Source organism: Cupressus sempervirens, chromosome 9 (assembly GCF_028749045.1).
Source record: "Cupressus sempervirens isolate cs-2001-9-10 chromosome 9, ASM2874904v1, whole genome shotgun sequence".
Taxonomy (NCBI): domain Eukaryota; kingdom Viridiplantae; phylum Streptophyta; class Pinopsida; order Cupressales; family Cupressaceae; genus Cupressus; species Cupressus sempervirens.
The window spans coordinates 78,769,275-78,788,203 of record NC_143126.1 but is presented as its reverse complement, the minus strand read 5'-3'; the positions used below and the strand labels follow the sequence as shown (position 1 = coordinate 78,788,203).

Here is an 18,929-nt window from a genome sequence, read left to right as displayed (position 1 = left end):
TGGCATCATGACCAGTCATTCATCTAACTATTTTTTGCAAGGAAATGGTGAAGCTAAATCTAGTAACAAGAATTTAATGAATATTGTTAAGAATTTGGTGTCAAAAAATCAAAAAAGTTGGCACAAGAAGATTCAGAGGCATTGTGGGTAGATAGGGTGACACCAAAGAGGGAAATTGACATCTCTCCTTTTGAATTAGTCTATGGGACTAAGGCTAATCTTCCATTACCCCTAGAATTGGCTACAAGCAGACTAAGATTAGTAATTGAAGATGATACCTATAAAGATGGACTATAAAAGAGGATCTTGTATTTGAGAACACTCAAAGCAAAAAGAGAAGAAGTCGTGGATCATTTCACAGAGCACCAAATGCACATGAAGATCCTGTTTGGTAAAAGGGTGAGACCACAAAAGTTCATGGTGGGAGATAGTGTACTACTATGGGATAAGCAAAAGGCACCAAAGGATATGCACAAGAAGTTTGATACTATGTGGAAAGGTCCATTCACCATTTATCATGCTTTTGAAAACAAATCATTTAAATTGGCATATTTGGATGGCGAGGTACTGCCCTTGACATACAATGGTCAGGATTTGAAGCTCTATTAAATTTCAAACTAAAAATAGGTAACCCTTGTATTGTACTATAGTTACATTTAGTTTCCTTTCTTGTTTTCCTAGTTAGTTTCCCTTGTTTCCTTCATTTCCTTGTTTTTACCTTGCTTTAGTTTTGGTTGTGTAGCCCCCTTCTACTTTGGTAAAGCCAAATATTTTGGATTCCTTGCTTGGGTATGGCTTACCCAAGTCCCCAAACAGAGCCAACTGTTGCCCCACTTTTCATCCTCTAATCGACTAGTTAAAGTGATTACTTGTTTTTTAGTAAATTTTTAGTTGTGTTTGAGTCTAGGTCTAAGTTCCCTTAGGTGGAATGGATCTCTATTAGATCTCTCATTTTCCCCTTCTTCACATTTCATAGCTAAGTGTTCCTCCATTTTGTCAAAATGATCTTACGAGTAGGTTAGTGCCTAGTCCGATGGAGATTCATGTTGCTCATAAAATGATCATTTACAAGTTATATCCACTTTTAGCCTATCACTTTATCATCATAAATAGAAGCTTGTGGAAATCTAGAACTTGTCTTCTCCTTGATGGGTTTTTTGACCCATGAAGATGATTTCCCACGAAGGGTACCAAACGATGCATATAGATCAAAAACAAGAAAATAGCAAAGTATCCTATGATGAATCCACGTTCACTTTATGATTACTACCTTAGAAAATGTTAAAGATTCGTCAAAACTTTCATAATCATTTTTTGTAGAAAACTTAGAATGAACTTCTCCTCAGTGGGTTTTCAACCCATGAAGTTGGTTTTCTACAAAAAGCAGTTCTGAATGAAAAGAAACAATAAATGGGCCCCGACAAAATTTTCACACCTTACTTAGACATTTTTGAACCCAAAAAGGACAATGGTTTAAAGGTCAATTAAAAGGGAAGCATTGGCAGAAAAATACAAACTATCTTATCCTCGGTGGGTATTCAACCCATGAAGACAATTTACAGGATTTTAAAGAAAATCAAATTAGTAAGCGAATTGGACCTATAATTTGTAAATAAAATGTCTGAAGCTGAGATTAGAAAGAATCTAATCATTGTGGGAAAGAGGTAATGAGCATAATCCAACTCAGTGGATATTTCCCCCATGAAGTACTCTAGTGCTAACTTCCTAAAACTTAAAGGAAAATAGGAAAGTAAGTATGGGGAGATAGAAAGTTACCATTGGGCCAATGGATCAATGAAAAGACCCCAAGATATACATTAAAACCATACATTTATTATTTCAATAGATCTCTCCTTCAATTCATTCATGTGGAATGGATTATGAAGATTAATGAATGGATCGAAGCTTTCATATATATGGAAACATAAATAGTTGAACAAACTACAACTCTTTCTTTGAACTGTTATTTTGTTAATGTGCATAACCTTTTTCAAAAAGCTAGTATCCATTACATTAGCTATTCTCCTTAGTTTCTTAATTCAAATTCATTCTCAAAGCCATGGCCACCAAGTTTGTGGATTTTAATGGTTTGAATGGGATCAAATCTCAATTGCAGAGCTTCATAGATACATCCCTTCATTTTTATGACATGAAGGATTTCCAAAGGAGAGTGAAGTCAGAGCTGATCAATCCCATTATTGAGAAGATTTGAGGATGCATGTTAGTCAAAGCAACTAGTTTTCTGGTTGCAGTCTAGGCCCCATAATTGATCTATGAATGTATTTATCATTACAACCCAGACACAAGGCAAATTGCGATACTAGATGACACAATGTTGATCTCCATCGACATGAAAAATATTGGAATTACCTATGAGTTCTAAAATGAGAAGACTTCTTAGATTTGAAATTTAGAGGAACCATTTTTGAGTTCTCAATAGAGAAGATGATTTGGAGAAAGGAAATCATGTAGACATGGTTCCAAAAACTACAGAGCGCCAAAAGTAAGGTTCCTAAGACCTTGTTTGGGACTAAATCTTAAACTAGAGATCATTGATATCTTGGTCCTTCTACATAGACTAAAAGGTGAGGTAGACACTTTGAATTTTGTTGAGAAATATTTCTTTTTGGTGCAAGTCATCTACTCTAACACCCAATATATTGATTGGGCTCATGAGATAAGTGAGATTCTATCCAATGCTCTTCGTGCCACAAAGTTCTACAACACATTCTATATGTCCTCTTTCCTCATTTACATGTTAGCTTCTTTACAATTATGGCTAGGCCTCCCAAGGGTGGAAAAGTTTCTTGATGATGTGAAATCTTATGAGTTTTACCCATGCTTACAATTGGAAAATAGCTATGTAGAGTATGTGAAAGTTAATGACACATTCACAATGAGAATTTGTAGGGAGCTACAGGGATGTCCAAAGAGGAGATTCATTCCTAAAGCCATGGCAACCATTAATCATTTTGGAAGTTATTTCATCCAATTATCATCCTTTTCTTATTTGATGGTTTCCTGTTGAAGTTACCAAGATATCCCAGTGATATGATCATGTTGATCAAGATCGTGTGACAAGCTACTCAAGTGAATGTGTTGAGTATGAGCATGAAGAAGAAAAGGTACAATTTTCCCATGAAAGTGGGAGCCTTTAGTTGTGAAAATAATTCTTATGCCAAGAATATGCTAAAGGTGTTTGAAATGAAGTATAAATTGGACATGTATGAAGTCTTGAGGCCCATGTTTGATCTGAATGGGTGTGCAAGGGAGATTTTGAAGATTGGAAGTGTTATCAAGCACATCACTACCATTGAAGACTATTGGGCTGATTGCAAAGATGATTTCAAGATCCATGATCGTGCTTTTGCCAGATTGGTAGTTGATCAAGTGAAAATGTATAAAATCAATATTGATGTAGAAGGAATGGAAGATGATGGTCAGAACATATATAGTAATACATACCTGACCAAGTTAAGAGGCACTTTGATAAGCTCAAAACCTTATGAGGATATAGGAGAAGAGCTAGATGTAATGATGGCTCAAATTATCAAAAGGACTAGATAATGGGTTGAATGGACCACACCTAGAAGGAGTCGAAGTAAAAGTACATCCACTCAAGATTTTCTAGCAATTGCAACAGCTTCCTCCTCTCAAGGTAGCACATCAGGTGTAACCTTGGCCATTACTCAAGGATCGACACAACCATCAGGTTGAGGTAATCAACCTCCTAAAAAAAGTGTTCCTTTGGCTAAGACTTGCCAGGATGGCTCCCTCCCAGTGATCAAAACCCAACTAGAAGCTGAGAAGAAGGAGGCATATGAACCAAAAGATGGTGCGGTCACTCTTGTCCTCTTACCTCATAGTAGTCCAATCCCATCTAGTAGCGTTGCATTTCTCCTTCTGTGTAGTCCCCAAGTGTAAGTAGTAGACCTTGAAAATGGTGGGAGTATTAAGAGTGAGTCAACTAAATCTGACAAGGCAATGAAGAAGAACTCAGAGGTAGAGAAAGGCCAAGATTCTTAAAATATCATTTCACAAGCCCCAAAGAATGCTTTCTCTTTGTTCGTGAAAGCAATCACCTTGGTTAAGAGAAAAATGTTTAGCATACACTCTCTCAGGACTATCTCCAAGGTGATAGGCATAGATTCATGGCTGGAGGACACTCTAGACATAAAGAGAAAGAGGAAAGATGAAGGAGCCCCCAAAAAAGATACCTTATCTCTTTTCATCCACTCTAGATCAACACTAAGAAAGGTCAAGAAGTAGAAGACCTTGGCCATCCTCAGACAAGATCCCCAACTAGGGCATCTGATAATGGAGATTGCAAAGCCTACCAAAGAAGGAAGAATCCAAGATTTGTCTACAAATGATTTTCCTTACACTCCATGGATCTTGGAGAGGCTAGACATGACACTAAGTTTGGCTTGTGAAAGTCAAAAAATGAGGTAGTAGAGGGACAACTCGAAAGCCTCAAATTATCAAAGGTTAGAATGAAGACAGATATCAAAGAACTGAATGGCTTCATCAGGCAATTGGACACCTAATTGGCAAGCATCTTTGGAATGCCTATTAGTAGTGATCCTACTATTGTCGATGTCCAAGCACTCATCTCTCAGCTCCAAGAAGATAAACACATCAGAAAAATTGGTAGAGAATGAAGCGAGAAACTCAAACTGGAGGGGCTTGCTACCATAGAATAGATTGGCAATGCCATACTGAGGCAGGAAATAGAGAAAGACAATATTTCAGCTAATAGAGCTACCTTGGTAGCAGAAAAGATTAAAAGTGAAGATTGTATCTCTTTGCTGAAGATGATTACCCATATGAAAACTAAGAAAGTTGTCAAAGAAAATATTTTTCCTAAAGGAGATGAAACTTTATTTGAGTGGCTTTAGAGCATGTAGTTCAAGTCTAAGATGATCATGGTAGTAGAGGAAGGGCTCAAGGAAATGTAAACTAAAGTGAAGAAGGATTAGGATAGAGACTATGAACTCTTAAGAGGTCTACATACAGATTCCCAAACTAGTGGACAAGAGAAGGGAATCATTGGGATAACTATCATTCAAACTAAATTCTCTAACTTCATAGATAGTTTGACAGGGATATCTTCTAGTCACCAGAACAAAGTTTTCAAGCTCTAGAAACTTGGTAGGTGTGTATACATAGCTATGGAAGAGATATAAGATCGTTTAAATGCTATTAAGGATTTAGCTAGAGAGCATTCTAAATGCCTCTTAAGATATTCTAATGTACATGTACATAGGCATGAGGAATTGATTCCAATTATTATTGCCGCTAAAGCCTATAGTTCAAAATCAGAAAAGGGAAAGAAGGTGAAGTGATTCATATTCCACCTCTTTCATATTTTGATGTAATGATTATAATGGACAAACTGGCTTCTTGCCATTTTTCATTTTTTAAGAGATGAATAGATTTAAATTCCTTTGTAACAGTCATCTTAGAATCCTATATGTACTAGAATGGAAGATTAATAAAGGTTCGACTAATTTTTGGTGTGAAATACTTGATGTTGTAGAGACAATTAAATGGTATTTGTGTCAATTATTTTCTATTCCATTATGCTTTGTGTTAATTGTATGGTTTCTCTTCCATCTGAATTAAAACAAGGTGCAAATAGAGCTTCATTCCCCTATTTTGAGGTAGGGAACTAAATATGATAACATTTTCATCATAGGTTCAAGAGAAATCCTTTTTGTGTTTTCCTTCAAATTAGTCCTTCTTTCTCTATAGTTAATTTCCTATTGAATCAGTTTAGTATTAGTTAGTATGCACTACTGAATCATTAAGCCTTATGGGTTCATAAGATGTGTAAATCCATAGACTTAACCAATCTTAAATACCATTTCTTTCCTAAGTTAGTTCATGTTTAGGCCTAACTTGGTTCACCTCTCCTATTCTCAGGTTAAGAACATACCCTATTTTAAACTTAGAAACAAACATAATTCATTGTAAATCATACTGCAATAGGGAGTTGTACCTAAGAATTCAAAGGATGGTTTGTCTTTTTAGAAGCAATTTTCCAACTGTTGTAACTAGATATTGTTCACAAACTTGGGCATCTAAGAGTTAAATCAAAAGAACAATCTATTTACCAATAATGCCAACATTTAGCCCTTCCCCATTTTTCATCACACCATTTTTTTAGCTTTCCTATTGCAAGCCAAGTTCCTCCCCATTTTAGAGAGAACTCATTACTTTCTAAAATTCTCACCTTCTCCTTCTATTAGCTTTGCTCTATTATTACATTTTCTACTGTGCATCTCTTGTACTACAGATCTTCAATCCTCTATTTTTCCTAGTTTTTCACTGCTTGTGTTTTCTGTAATCATTGAGCAATCTTCCCAAAATCCACCTTTCTCCCCAAGTTATAGGAGGTAAAACACTACACTGGGTGGCCATTGTTACCAAAGTTTCTAATCCTCCTACTCCCCTCTTGCCAACCACCTTCCCCAATATTCCCCACTTTTCTCCGATGAGTTTTCTTCTTACTTTGTCTTCCATCCTTCTACCATCTACCATTCATGTGGCCCCAATAGGTCAAACCATCATGACTCTAAAAGGGCTCAAATCTTCTTTGTTGCATATTCTTTCAGTGATGAATGTTGTAGCCTACATCCTTCCAGCCATTAAACCCTACACCTGACCAATCCCACATCTTACTTCAGTTCAAAGATGAGTATAAATTAGTAATATTTGTAAAATCTTAAATTTATGAACATGTTTCTTACAAAATATTCATATTTCTTAAAATATTCTAAATCTCATATGTATGGTTTAATCTTCAACTTTTGGATTTTTTAAATTTTTATTATAAAATTTCTTAAAATATTCTATTTTTTATCTTCATGATGGGGCTATAGCTGAATGGTATCAAAGAGTGCCCAAACAACCTCAGCAACAGGGGAAGTGACGGGTGAATCGAGAAGGGCATTGGACTCCTCCTCATGGATTTCTTAAAATTAACATTGATAGTTCTTCTTGCGGGAATCCAAGACTTATTGGTATTGTGAGAGTGACTCATTTTAGCTCTGGTGAAGTTAAATTGTTTTTCTTAGTGCATAAGGTTTTCCATACTAATAATCTCATGGAGGCTTTGGCCATTTTATATGATGTGGTGTAATTTCCCCATGTTTTGGGCCCTCAATGGAGTTCTTAGCTTTTCTTTCTCTAAAGGCTAAATGGAGAAATAAATTAAATTAAAGTCAACAAATGGTAAAGGTTAGGTTTTGGTGGAGAGCAATGAGAAGCAGTGGATAAAGGCTGGGCTAGGGTGCAATCCCTTGCCCGTGTTTGTTGTTTGCCTCTTTTGCTGATATTCTTCACTGTTCTTTTTGAATTGACAATTACTGGACAAAGTTAGTGTGGATTCTAGCTTTTGGAGAGCATTTGTGAAAATTTTGGATTGGAGTTTTTCTTGTTTACATGACAAGGCCTGGGATTTCTTCTACGTTGGTGAGGGTAGATGGTTCTTTTCCCATTGTGCATGTAATGAGATCTAAATCATTCTATTAAGGGGAGAGCTCCAAGATGAAAAAATTTAATGGTTGTTTTCTACGTAGCCATGATCTCCCTATTCTAGTTATTCCTCCAACAACAGTGATGGAGGAAATTGAATATTGGACAAATCATGCTTTGATATGCAAATTTATTAGAATATGGATTTCCTTATCTTCTCTTGAGGCATGGATCTGCTGCTCATGGTAGGTGGAAGTAGATATGGAGATCATGTTGGCAAGGAATAGCTATTTTTTTGTTGTATTCTCATGCATGTCTAATTGTGATTGTGTTTTTGAAGGAGGCCCTTATTTCTACAACCATGTGGGGTTATTTGTTGAACCCTTGCATTCAAGATTTAATTTTGCTGAGGATCTCCTTTCAACAATGTTAGTTTGGGTTCACTTGCCTTGCCTTCCCCTGGAATTTTGGTGAGAAGACACCCTTCATCAAATTGCTTCTTTGCTAGGAAAGCCGGCTGCAATTGTGCATCAATCCCTTGATAAAAAGGTTATTTTTTTTGCTAGAATTTGTGTTGAAATTAATTTGAATAACCCATTACCAGATTTTTTGGAAATTTATCTTGGGCTTTCTTCCTGGGTGCAACAGTTAGATTATGAATCCCTCCCTTTCTGATGTAGGATATGTCATGAGTATGGTCATTTATAACATCAATGTCCTCACAACTTGACTTCCAAAGGAGTGGATGGTTCTACGACCTACAATGGTGGTGGTTTGGTAGATACTGTAGGGAAAGGAAAAGCTCAGATGGATAATACAACCAAGGGAAAGTATCAGCCATATGCTATAGGAAAGGGAAAGGCTCAACCATAGGATAAGGATGGATTTACCCCTACTCGCCCACGAGCTAAGGGGTTTTGTCAAAAGAGGCTTTTAAAAGATAAAATATCTGATTCAAGATTTAATCACTTTGAGGTGCTGGATAGTATGATTCTAGAGGAGGGTATTCCTCCTAGTGTCTCTTCTGACCCAATTTGCCTATATGAGGGACTTTCACCTAATGATGCTTGTGGGGCATCCCAAGTTGTGGTACATCAGAACTACGAGGTCCTTGTAGCTCTTGCGTTAGATGCTCTAGTGAAACTTTTGGTGTTGGAGGATAATGACATTTTTTTGGCTGACTTGGTTAAGGATGTGCTAGCCTCTGGTAAGGGTAAGGGGTCTCCTCTCCCCTTGGGGTTGATGACTAGACCCTTTAAGCGAGTTTCCTTTACTCCTCCTCCGAGGAGTGGGTGCAAAATAGACCAAGATAAGATTAAACTCACATGAGATATATTTATAGAGTCTGGGTCCGTAAAACCATTGGATGCTCATTTTCCCCATTCTACTCAATGATGATTATTCTTTCATGGAACAAAAGGCTATTCAAAATCTGGTGGTTGATCATTCTCCTAATGTTTTTTGTATCCAAGAGACTAAGTTCTCTGTGGAGTCTATGGTTGAGCATGCCTTTAGTATTTGGACTCGTGTGCAATGCTAGTGTGTTGGGGCTATGGGAAGTGCTGGTGGTTTGGCTATCTTTTGAGATCCAAAAAAAATTTCTCCCCTTGGTTAGGTGTCTTCTCACTTAGCTCTCCCTATGGTGGCCTTTGCTTTGGACTTAGGAGAGGTAATCATGATTACTAATGTGTATGCACCTATTGATTTTTTGGGAAAGGAAGAACTTTGGAGGCATATTCTATATGTTAGAAATTGTCACCCTTTTCATCCTTGGGTGTTAGTAGTGGACTTCAATTCAGTTTTAAGTCTGGAGGAGAAGCAAGGTGGTTTGGCTAGATTGGGGTCTCTTCTGATCTTCTTTGGCAACACATATTGCTTTTGCATCTCTCTAATATTAAGCCTTCTAATGGTCTCTTTACTTGGAATAATTGAATGACTAAGGCTGTTGCTATCTTAGAATGTCTGGACATATTTCTTATTTCTTGTTTCTAGGTTAGTGGCACCCTTACTCTCTCTTCGAAAATCCTAGACTGGAGGTGTTCTGATCATTGGCCAATCAAATTTTTTGCTACTGGGGCTTGTATTCCAAAGCATCCACCTTTTAAGTTCCAGTTGATGTGGCTTCATGACTCCTCTCTTCATGATTTTTTTAATGTTGGTGGAGAGATGGCATTCTTGCATATGGTGCTACTATGTTTTCATTTTCTAAAAGGCTTCAATATGTTAAAAGGCGGCTTAGAATATGGAATAGACAATGTTTTGGGAACCTTCAATCTATGAAGAGGCTTGCTCAAGAAGATCATGATGTCATCACAAGATAGATTAGAGATCAAGGTTTCTTGGAGAGTCTTGGAAGGGCTGAATCCCTTGCTTCTAGAGCTCTAGAAGAATGGGAACTTCAAGAGGAAATTTTTTGGAAGCAAAAGGCTAGAGTTGATTGGCTCCATGAAGGTGATCGAAACACTAATTTTTTCCATAAAATGGTGCAATCTTGCCAAAATCAGAGCAATATCTCTTCTTTGGTTAATTCTCGAGGTATCCAATTGACTTCATTGCCAACTTTGTTCGAGGAGGCTACTTGGTACTTTTCTACCCTCTTCTCTGAGGACTCTCCTCCTGCTGATAATTACAAAAATATTATTTTTTCTTGTATTCCTTGCCTTATCACTCAGGAAATAAATGATTATCTCATGTGACCAATATCTTTGGAAGAGATAGAGGAGGTGGTCTTTGGCATGCCTAAGGGAAAGGCTCTTGGTCCTAATGGCTTTCCAATTGAGTTCTTTTAGGAATTTTGGGACATCCTTAATCATGATTTGTTGGAGGTGGTTAAGAAATCCTATTTTAACAAGCAGATGCTTCAGGCTTTAAATTTGACTTTCTTGACTCTTATTCCAAAAAGAGAGGGTGCTAATCAATTAGATTTTTTAGACCAATTGACTTATTTAATGTGGTTTACAAAGTCATTACTAAGTTGATTGTTGAAAGAATTAAAAAGTGGCTCCCCATTATTATCTCAGAGGAATAAGGTGGTTTTTTTCCTCGAAGACAAATTTTGGATGGGGTGGTTATTGCTACTAAGGCTATTCACTTTATGACTAGTTCAAGGGAGAGAGCAATGTTTGTTAAGCTAGATATGGCTAAGGCCTACAATAGAGTTAAATGGAGTTTCTTAAGGAATATTCTTCTTACCTTTGGCTTTACCTCTGATTGGGTGAGTTGGACTATGAGTTGTGTTACTTCTGCCTCTTTTTTAGTTCTTCTTAATGGTCAACCTTACCGGCTATTTGATGCCTCTAGAGGCCTCTGCCAGGGTGACCCTCTTTCCCCATATCTATTCATCCTAATGGCTAAGGGATTTGAAAAATTCATTAAGTATAAGGTATTCTAGAATTCTATATAGGAGTGGTGGTGGGGTAATGGTTTACCTACTCTTTGTCACCTTCAATTTGTTGATGATTCTGCTCTTGTGGGTCTTGCTAGGATCAAGGAAGCTAAAGCCTTTTTACATACTCTAGATATTTATTTGGTAGCTTCAGGCCAAAAAGTTAATGCACAAATTTTCCATTTACTTTTTTAACACTCCTGATTCTATTTAGCAAAGAATTGCTGATATTCTGTGGTTTCAGACTGGGTCGCTTCTTTTGACTTATCTTGGCATCCCTATTGCTATTTCTAAGCAGCCAGATCTCTTCTAGCAATATTTGAGTACCAAGCTTTAGGATAAGGTAAATCATTGGACTCACAGATGGATTTCTACTACTACTTGGGTTCCTCTTCTTCAATCTATTATCCAAGCTCTTCCTACTTATAGAAGCATGGTTTAGGCTGCTCCTATTTACTTTCTCAAGGAGTTTGATGCTCCTTCTTAGTAATTCCTTTGGAGTGGTAATTTACATAGTACTAAATGGAGTTTTATTAGCTAGGAGACTATTTGTGGGCCTAAAAAGGAGGGTGGTCTTGGTCTTTGATCAGCTCTCTTGAGTAGTCCAGCATTGGCCGCTAAGCTTTATTAGCAATGGTGCTCTAGACAACATCAACTTTGGGCTCATATAATCACCTATAAACATTTTCATGGTGTTGATCCTTGCTCTGTTTCTACACTTCCTCTTGAAGATTATGGCTTAATGGTCTGACATACTCTAAAGACTAGTGTTGTGTTAGTCAAGAGAGGTCTGTTCTGGACATATGAGGGAGGCTCTAAGGCTTTGTTTTGGTCTAATGCTTGGGATGGATGCCCATCCATATTATCCATGTACCCTCATCTTCAGTCTCTTTGTGATTCTTTTCATGCTACTGGTTGGTATAAAGTGGCTCATTACAAGACTCCTTATCAATTGGGACTTGTTGTTGGTTATAGATGGAAGCACTCTTTTGATTGGCCTCCTGGAGGCACAGACATGGATCTTCAATAGCTTTCTCAGATTTTAGCCTCTAGGGAGTGTTCCTCTTTGCTAGGTCTAGATGTTTTGGCTTGGGGAGGTAACTTGTTTGGAAAATATCATGTCACTGTTGGGTATCAAGAGATAACTAGACAATTATTTAGGGATGCTGAGGTCCTTTGGTGGAAGCAAGTTTTACAATAAAGTTTCTTGGTCCAAGTGCAATTTTTTCATGTGGCTGGTGGCTCACAAACATTGTCTTATGTGGGATAATCTTTGTAAACATGGATTTCAGGGCCCCTCTTATTGTGTTTTGTTTGCTAATGGGGAGGAGTCTATCTTCCATCTGTTCTTCCATTGCTCCTTTTCTACTCAACTATGGCACCTTTGGTGGAGTGCTTAGGGTTGCTCTTGTAGGCATGCTTCCTCTTTGCCTAAGTTTTGGGCTCGCTTGGGTAGTGCTCCCTCCAAGTCTTCTCTTCTCCATGTTGCTTGGATTGTTGCACCATCATTCATTCTCTGGCATATTTGGCTAGAGAGGAATTTTCAAATCTTCTGAGATGTTCAACTTGGTGTTATGCATCTTTGGTGGAAGATCTCACATTCTCTTTAGGAAACTATTCAAGTGAAGTGTGAACTAGATGGGGGTATGGATCCGGTTGATCTTTCTATATGAAATCACCTCAATTTTCATCTTCAAGATGGGGTTACAACTCAAAGGTTTCAAAGCATGACTAGGCAGCCTTGACAACAGAGGAAAGGTCAAATCAGGATGGGCATTGGACTCCTTCTCCCCATGGAGTTATGAAAATTAACACTGATGGTTCTTCCTGGGGGAATCTAGGCCCAACTGGTATTGGAGGAGTGGCTCATTGCAGTTCCAGTGATGTTAAATTCTTTTTCTCAGTGCATAAGAGTGATTACACTAACAATCTCATAGAGGCTCAGGCCATTTTATATGCTATGGAACAATGTTGTTTGTAGGGATGATGCAAGATTATCTGTGAGTCTAACTCCCAAGTGGTGGTGAACTTGCTTTCCTCACAAGAGCTTGAGGATTTAGTTGATAGTTGGCTACTATTGTTAATCAGATTCTTCTCTTTTGTACCTCTCTTGAATTCATTAGGTTTACTTACATTTATCGTAAAAGGAACCGAGCTGCTGATTGTTTAGCCAAATGGGCTTCTGGTCATGCTCCAAGTTGGAATATTATGGATAGGGGGAAACTTCCCTTTGAGATGGTGTAAAAATTTGATAAACTTGTTGCTCAGGATAGAGGTCCTTGTTGTAACCTTTCTGTCTTAATAAATTTTTAACCCTTTTTTTCCGAAGTCAACAAATAAATAAATCTAAAGGTGACTTTATATTTAATTAATTTAATTTTCTAGAAGTACAACTAATTATTGTATTGGAAAGGGAGAAGCTTCTAGAGAGTGCATTTTCTAGAAGTACAACTAATTATTGCATTGGAAAGTGGGGAGCTTCTAGAGAGTGCAATTAAATAGTATTTTATTTCCTTCTAGAAGGGTGAAGGAAAATAATAAATAGAGGTGAGAGCTTCACTGTTAGGCATCCAATTATCATCAATTGCATTTGAAATGAACTTGGGAGAAGAAACTAAGGGTCTCTAATTTTAGTTAGCCATTGGAGAGCGTCAATTCTTCAGTGTTGCAATCATTTGAGGTGGTGAAATATCCACTGAATTTGGTATTCAAGAGAGCTTCATTTTGGAGTTCTATTTGTGCTTAAAGTTAAGGAATAACAAAGGTTTTGAAGAATATTGAAGGACTATCGAGTGTAGACCTGAAGATTCATCTTTGGCAGCCATTAGTAATCATTTTTTCCCTTGTTGCTACAGTACGCGTGAACAGTGTTGTGCTATAGTATTAATGCTTGATTCTAATTATAACTTTCATCTCCATCTTTGGGCATCACTATTATCAAGTTCCTCTTACAACTATTAGTAGTTAGCATTGTAATCTTAGGCATATAATTTTGCTGTTGCAAGTGATAACTCAGAATTAGATTTGGCATTGTTGTAGTCATTATTGTAAGCCAATTTGTCTTGGCAAATTCATAGCAACATTGTACATGAGAATAAATTCAATAAAAGAGATATATGTTGCATACCATTTGTTTGATGAAATGTCCATCTAATAGCATATATGATTAGCATAATAGTTGTATGCCAATGTTTGTCAAAATGTCAGTTGGTTGTAGGTATGCATTCCATAGCTAGTTTTCATGTATATGCATTAAAAATACTAAACAGAACTGCACTTGCATATTAGTTCATTGTAAGAGGTATTGTAATATCATCTATGAACATTCTAAATTTTTTAGCATCATTCAAGCTATATCAAACAATCTGAAACACAAAAAAATCATAAAAGAGAAAGGCAGCATACAAGTGTTTGACAATACTATTAGTCGGTTTGGGCAAGGGATATTACATTGGTATCAGAACTTGCTTGCAAAGTATTTGATAAAATGTCAAACAATTGAATTAGAGAAGAATTTGGTATTTCACGAAGTTATAATTAGATGGGGTTATTACATGTGGAACAATGTTGTTCGAGAGGATGGCGCAAGATTATCTGTGAGTTTGACTCCCAAGTGGAGGTGAACTTTCTTACTTCGTAGGAGCTTGAGGATGTTAGTTGACAACTGGCTACTATTGTTAATTAGACTCTTCTCTTTTGTACCTCTCTTGAGTTCATTAGGTTTACTTGCATTCCTCGCAAATGGACCAGAGCTGCTGATTCTTTGGCCAAATGGGCTTTTGTTCATGCACTGGGATGGAATGTTATGGATAGGGAGCAACTACCCCTTGATCTGTTACTAGAATTTGATGAACTTGTTGATCAGGACAGAGTTTCTTGTTGAGCTCTCCTTGTTGTAATGCTTTATGTCTTAATAAATTTTACCCCTCTTTTTCTATTAATCTTCAACTTTTAGATTTTTTTAATTTTCATTTTAGAAAAGACCCATGTTTACATTATTTAATGTTCATTCAATATTTTTGTTAAAATCTCATCTCCTGTGGGTGCACTCGTTGCATGTACAAATGTATGCAACTGCTAGTCTTAGAGATTAAAGCTTTGCAAATTATGAAACCATCATCTCATACAACTATTTTGACGAATCATTTTTCTAGCATATTATTCTTTTCAGCATTTGAGTGCAAAAGATACATATTGCATACCACTTATATGATAGAATGAATGAGGCTATAAACCCCCTCCACACTCAAACACTAATGGTGAGTACATGGAGTAATTTTTTTGGTATGTGCAAACACTATTTGTCTTTATGAAGAAATAAATCTACTCATAAATATAGAAGCCACTCCATATCTTGGATGAATACAACATCTAAATCTAGATGTGAGTCTTTGATTTGTAAGTATGGTATCTTCATGATGACAAAACACATCTCCTCCAAAATAAGAATTGTGTTCCATTTTTGCCAATTACTATTGTATTTGATACTACTTATTTTTTACAAACAACTTTACTAATTTTAAATTGACTCTCACTGAAGCCTATTAGTTTACTTTGTATTTTTGAGATATTGAACTCAATATAGAAGGAATTGAGAAAAAATGTATCATTTTTATCTTTCCAAACTGTTATACAAATTTTTCTTGCATTTATAAGAAGTAAGATAAATGTGAACTCACGTCACTTATGAATTTATGTTTCAATCCATGAAATTTGTACTACTTTGAGAGGGATAAGAGCACTAAAGGATAGAGCATATGCGCCTCTAGGAAATCCTAAAGAGGACATGAATATCAATCATAAATAATTGATTATTCTATTAAATTTGGGGTAATTGATTTATGATTTTTCAAAAGTATAGCCATCATATTTATATGTTGACCTATATATATGTTCTTGTTGATATGTTAGCTCCCAATTGGTTCATATATCTAAATATAGATAAACTTGTATGTTTGTAACCTTTGGATGTCATACAACACACTTTATCCATTAATGTTTAGGCAAGTCATGAATCTTTATAATATAAAGTCCGCATAATTGAAATGATCTAAGCATTCATCTAATTGGTGGAGCTTGACACTTAAAACATAAACTAATCAGCTTTCACTTATCCATTTTGTACCAACAATTAGAAATAACACGACTATAAAAACTATATTAAATACAATATATTCTAACTAAAAGAGGGGTAAAATTTTTATTGAATATCAAAGAGAGCAGAACAACACAAGAAACAAAGGAAACTACAGAGTTTTATCCTAGTCCACAAGTTGAACCAACATCTTAGATAATCAAGAGGAAGCGTCCTATGATAAATAATACAATATATTATTTACTTAAAAGATCAGCAATTTATCTTTAAGCTATCTTTGACATACTCATCACATTCTAAAATAAAGTTAGTAATGAATTTCAATATAACAAACACCTTCTTAATCCAAGATTAATCTCAAAGATAAATGCCTTTTAATGCTAAAGAGCATCTTTGATCATGCCTTATGATGGGAATGACCTCTCCCAAGCTAAAACCCCTTAGTGAAGACTAGATAGTTGCTTTTACTAGACACATATATAAATCAAAATATTGATGACCAAGTTCAATGTACCATAACAAGTTGATGTTTGTATATAGGACTGTTATATATTTTCATGCATTTCTTGAGATGTGATTCAAAACCATGAAAAGAAGACCAAGTTCAATGTACCAGACTATGCCATTGCTTACAAGTATATAATGGGTACACATTATGATAAGGTTTTAGCTGAAAAGCCCATCACAACTCAGCACTTAGGACAGGCACCATATCTTATCTTGGGTCACTTCAAACCAAAAGCTTGTTGCATTTTATAGTGCTTCATTTCGTTGACTGTGACGGTGCAACTGTGAAGATGTCCCCAATCTTGGTTATGAATTACAAGTTGGGTGTTTATAATGGAGGGCTCCAAGTTAAATGTAAGACAACCTTGTCCTCTTTGAAGTTTTGTATTCAGGGCTTGAAGTTTTGTTTCACATAACAAAACAATGGAATGGAGGAAAGACTCCCTGGATCTTATATTTGTGCCCTTGGGTCTTCTACTATCCATCTTGTATCATTTTTTTTTGTGGTATGAAGTTAAGAATCACCCTCTCAAGACTGCAATTGGTGTAAACAGCATTGGAAGAAGGCTTTGGGTTAAAGGCATCATGAGGGCAAGGACTTATATTATACGACTTCTACTCATTCACTTTCCTATCATTTTTCATTTGATCCATGAATGTTAGATTGCTTTACTGTAGCCAAATTAATAAGGAAAAGAAATATGGATGATTTGAGGACATGTTATTACTAGTTTAGAAGTATTTTGTTACCGTTGACTAATCATGATCTCATTTGTTCCATATGTAGGATGGTGAAAAGAATGGAGTTTTAGCAGTGCAAACATTGAGGAACAGCATAATGGGATCCACCTTGATGGCCACAACTTCAATTCTATTTGGTTGTGGAATGGCTGCCATGATCAGCAGCACTTATAGTATAAAAAGACCCCTCAATGACACAGCCTTTGGCTCTCAAGGGGACTTCATACTGGCAATCAAATACTTGCTAGTGCTCATGTTTTCTCTTTCATCTTTTCTCTGCCATTCTCTCTCAATCTGCTGCAAGTGTGAAGTTGGCTCTTTGATAGCTACACCAGTTAAAGGTCACGAAGTGGCCAGCCTGATCAGTACAGACCATGTTTCTAAGGTGTTAGAAAGGGGTTTCTTTTTTAATATAGTTGGCAATAGGGCCTTTTATGGGGGCTTTCCTTTGCTTCTCTGGGTTATTGGGCCTCTGCCAGTTTTCCTAGGATCTTCATTGTTAGTGCTTGCTTTGTACTCTACAGATTTTGTTTCCTCTGGAATGGTTAGTAGAAATAGAGATCATGAAACAAGAGAGAGGGAAGAATGTTTGGAATAACTTTGTTGGGTATTATATGGCCGGCTTGCCAGCTTAGGGAAGGTTGCATACATGTAACAGATGGAATTCAAGCGTAAATAAATTTCAGCATTGTTAAATAATTCAATATATTAAAATCATGTTATAATTATTTGATTTGATGCTGAATTGGAGATTCATTTTGTTGTCTATTGGTTGATTGATGGGAATTGCAGATATAAAACATTAAGATTTAAGCGTGAATATTTATTTAAAGTTTTCTCTGAAAGAAAGTCAGCACGAGGACAACCAAGGGACTTGATGATGGATATACTTAAAAAAGAGGATTACTTTAAAGAAGTATAATATATTTCATTAGTGGGAATGTGTTTGGAAATAATGGCAGAGCAACAAAACAGAGCAAGAAGGGAAAATTAGAGCTTATCAGGAACATAGAGTAACAATTTGAGAAGAAATAAAAACAATTACTAAATACACAAATACACAAATATCCTGCTGAAAACTGAAAACTGGTTAATTCTTATTAATCAATCACCAGTAACATTCTATAGCTTCAGATTTCATTACATTACATTAACCCTCTACAAAATAATGCATTGAATGTATAAAATACAAGACTAATAGAATCAGAGTGCCAAAAACCAATTTGAAAGTCCAAACTAAGCACCCGCAATTCTTACGTTCGCACACTCAGCAGGTTAGCATAATCTTTATTTACTTCACACATATAACACAATGAAGGAATTGGAAGAGAAACTCACGAGGATGATAATAGAAAAAAATAAAACATAACCATTCATTCATAATAAATTTAATAATTATCAATATAATAAAGGTAGAGATGGAAGAGGTAGAGGAGGGTCATTTAGAAAAATCTTTTATTTTAGGTGTGGATGTGAAGGTTAGTGAGACATAAGAATATATGGTTGAATATTTTGTGGAGTTTTCTAATTATAAACACGGAATTATGAAAAAAAACTACTCATATTTTGGAAAAAAGAGTTTGCAAAGTCATAGAAGTTTCAGAGAATCTATAGAATAAATTTTTTTGTTAAGAAATTTTTGTAAATTTGAGGGTCAATATTTTAAGATGATTATTGATAATGATAATATTGACAATTTTCGACTATTTTTAACTTTCAACC

General features: G+C 36.1%; 1 protein-coding gene across 1 annotated transcript; it reads left to right on the top strand.

The window, feature by feature from the left end:
• The first annotated feature begins 16,742 nt into the window (after window positions 1-16,742).
• On the top strand, window positions 16,743-17,906 carry LOC149537703 (uncharacterized). Its single transcript, XM_089801630.1, has 2 exons — window positions 16,743-17,057; window positions 17,254-17,906. Exons 1-2 carry the CDS (start codon window positions 16,890-16,892, stop codon window positions 17,803-17,805), a joined length of 720 nt encoding a protein of 239 aa, XP_089657756.1. The 5' UTR covers window positions 16,743-16,889; the 3' UTR covers window positions 17,806-17,906.
• Window positions 17,907-18,929: the final 1,023 nt, after the last annotated feature.

What these genes read in the sequence shown, in the direction of transcription:
- LOC149537703 (XM_089801630.1), top strand. Translation starts at nt 16,890, where the DNA reads ATGGAATGGAGGAAAGACTCCCTGGATCTTATATTTGTGCCCTTGGGT. An exon ending in GGGTTAAAGGCATCATGAGG is followed by an intron (nt 17,058 to 17,253) that starts GCAAGGACTTAT and finishes TTCCATATGTAG; the next exon opens with GATGGTGAAAAGAATGGAGT.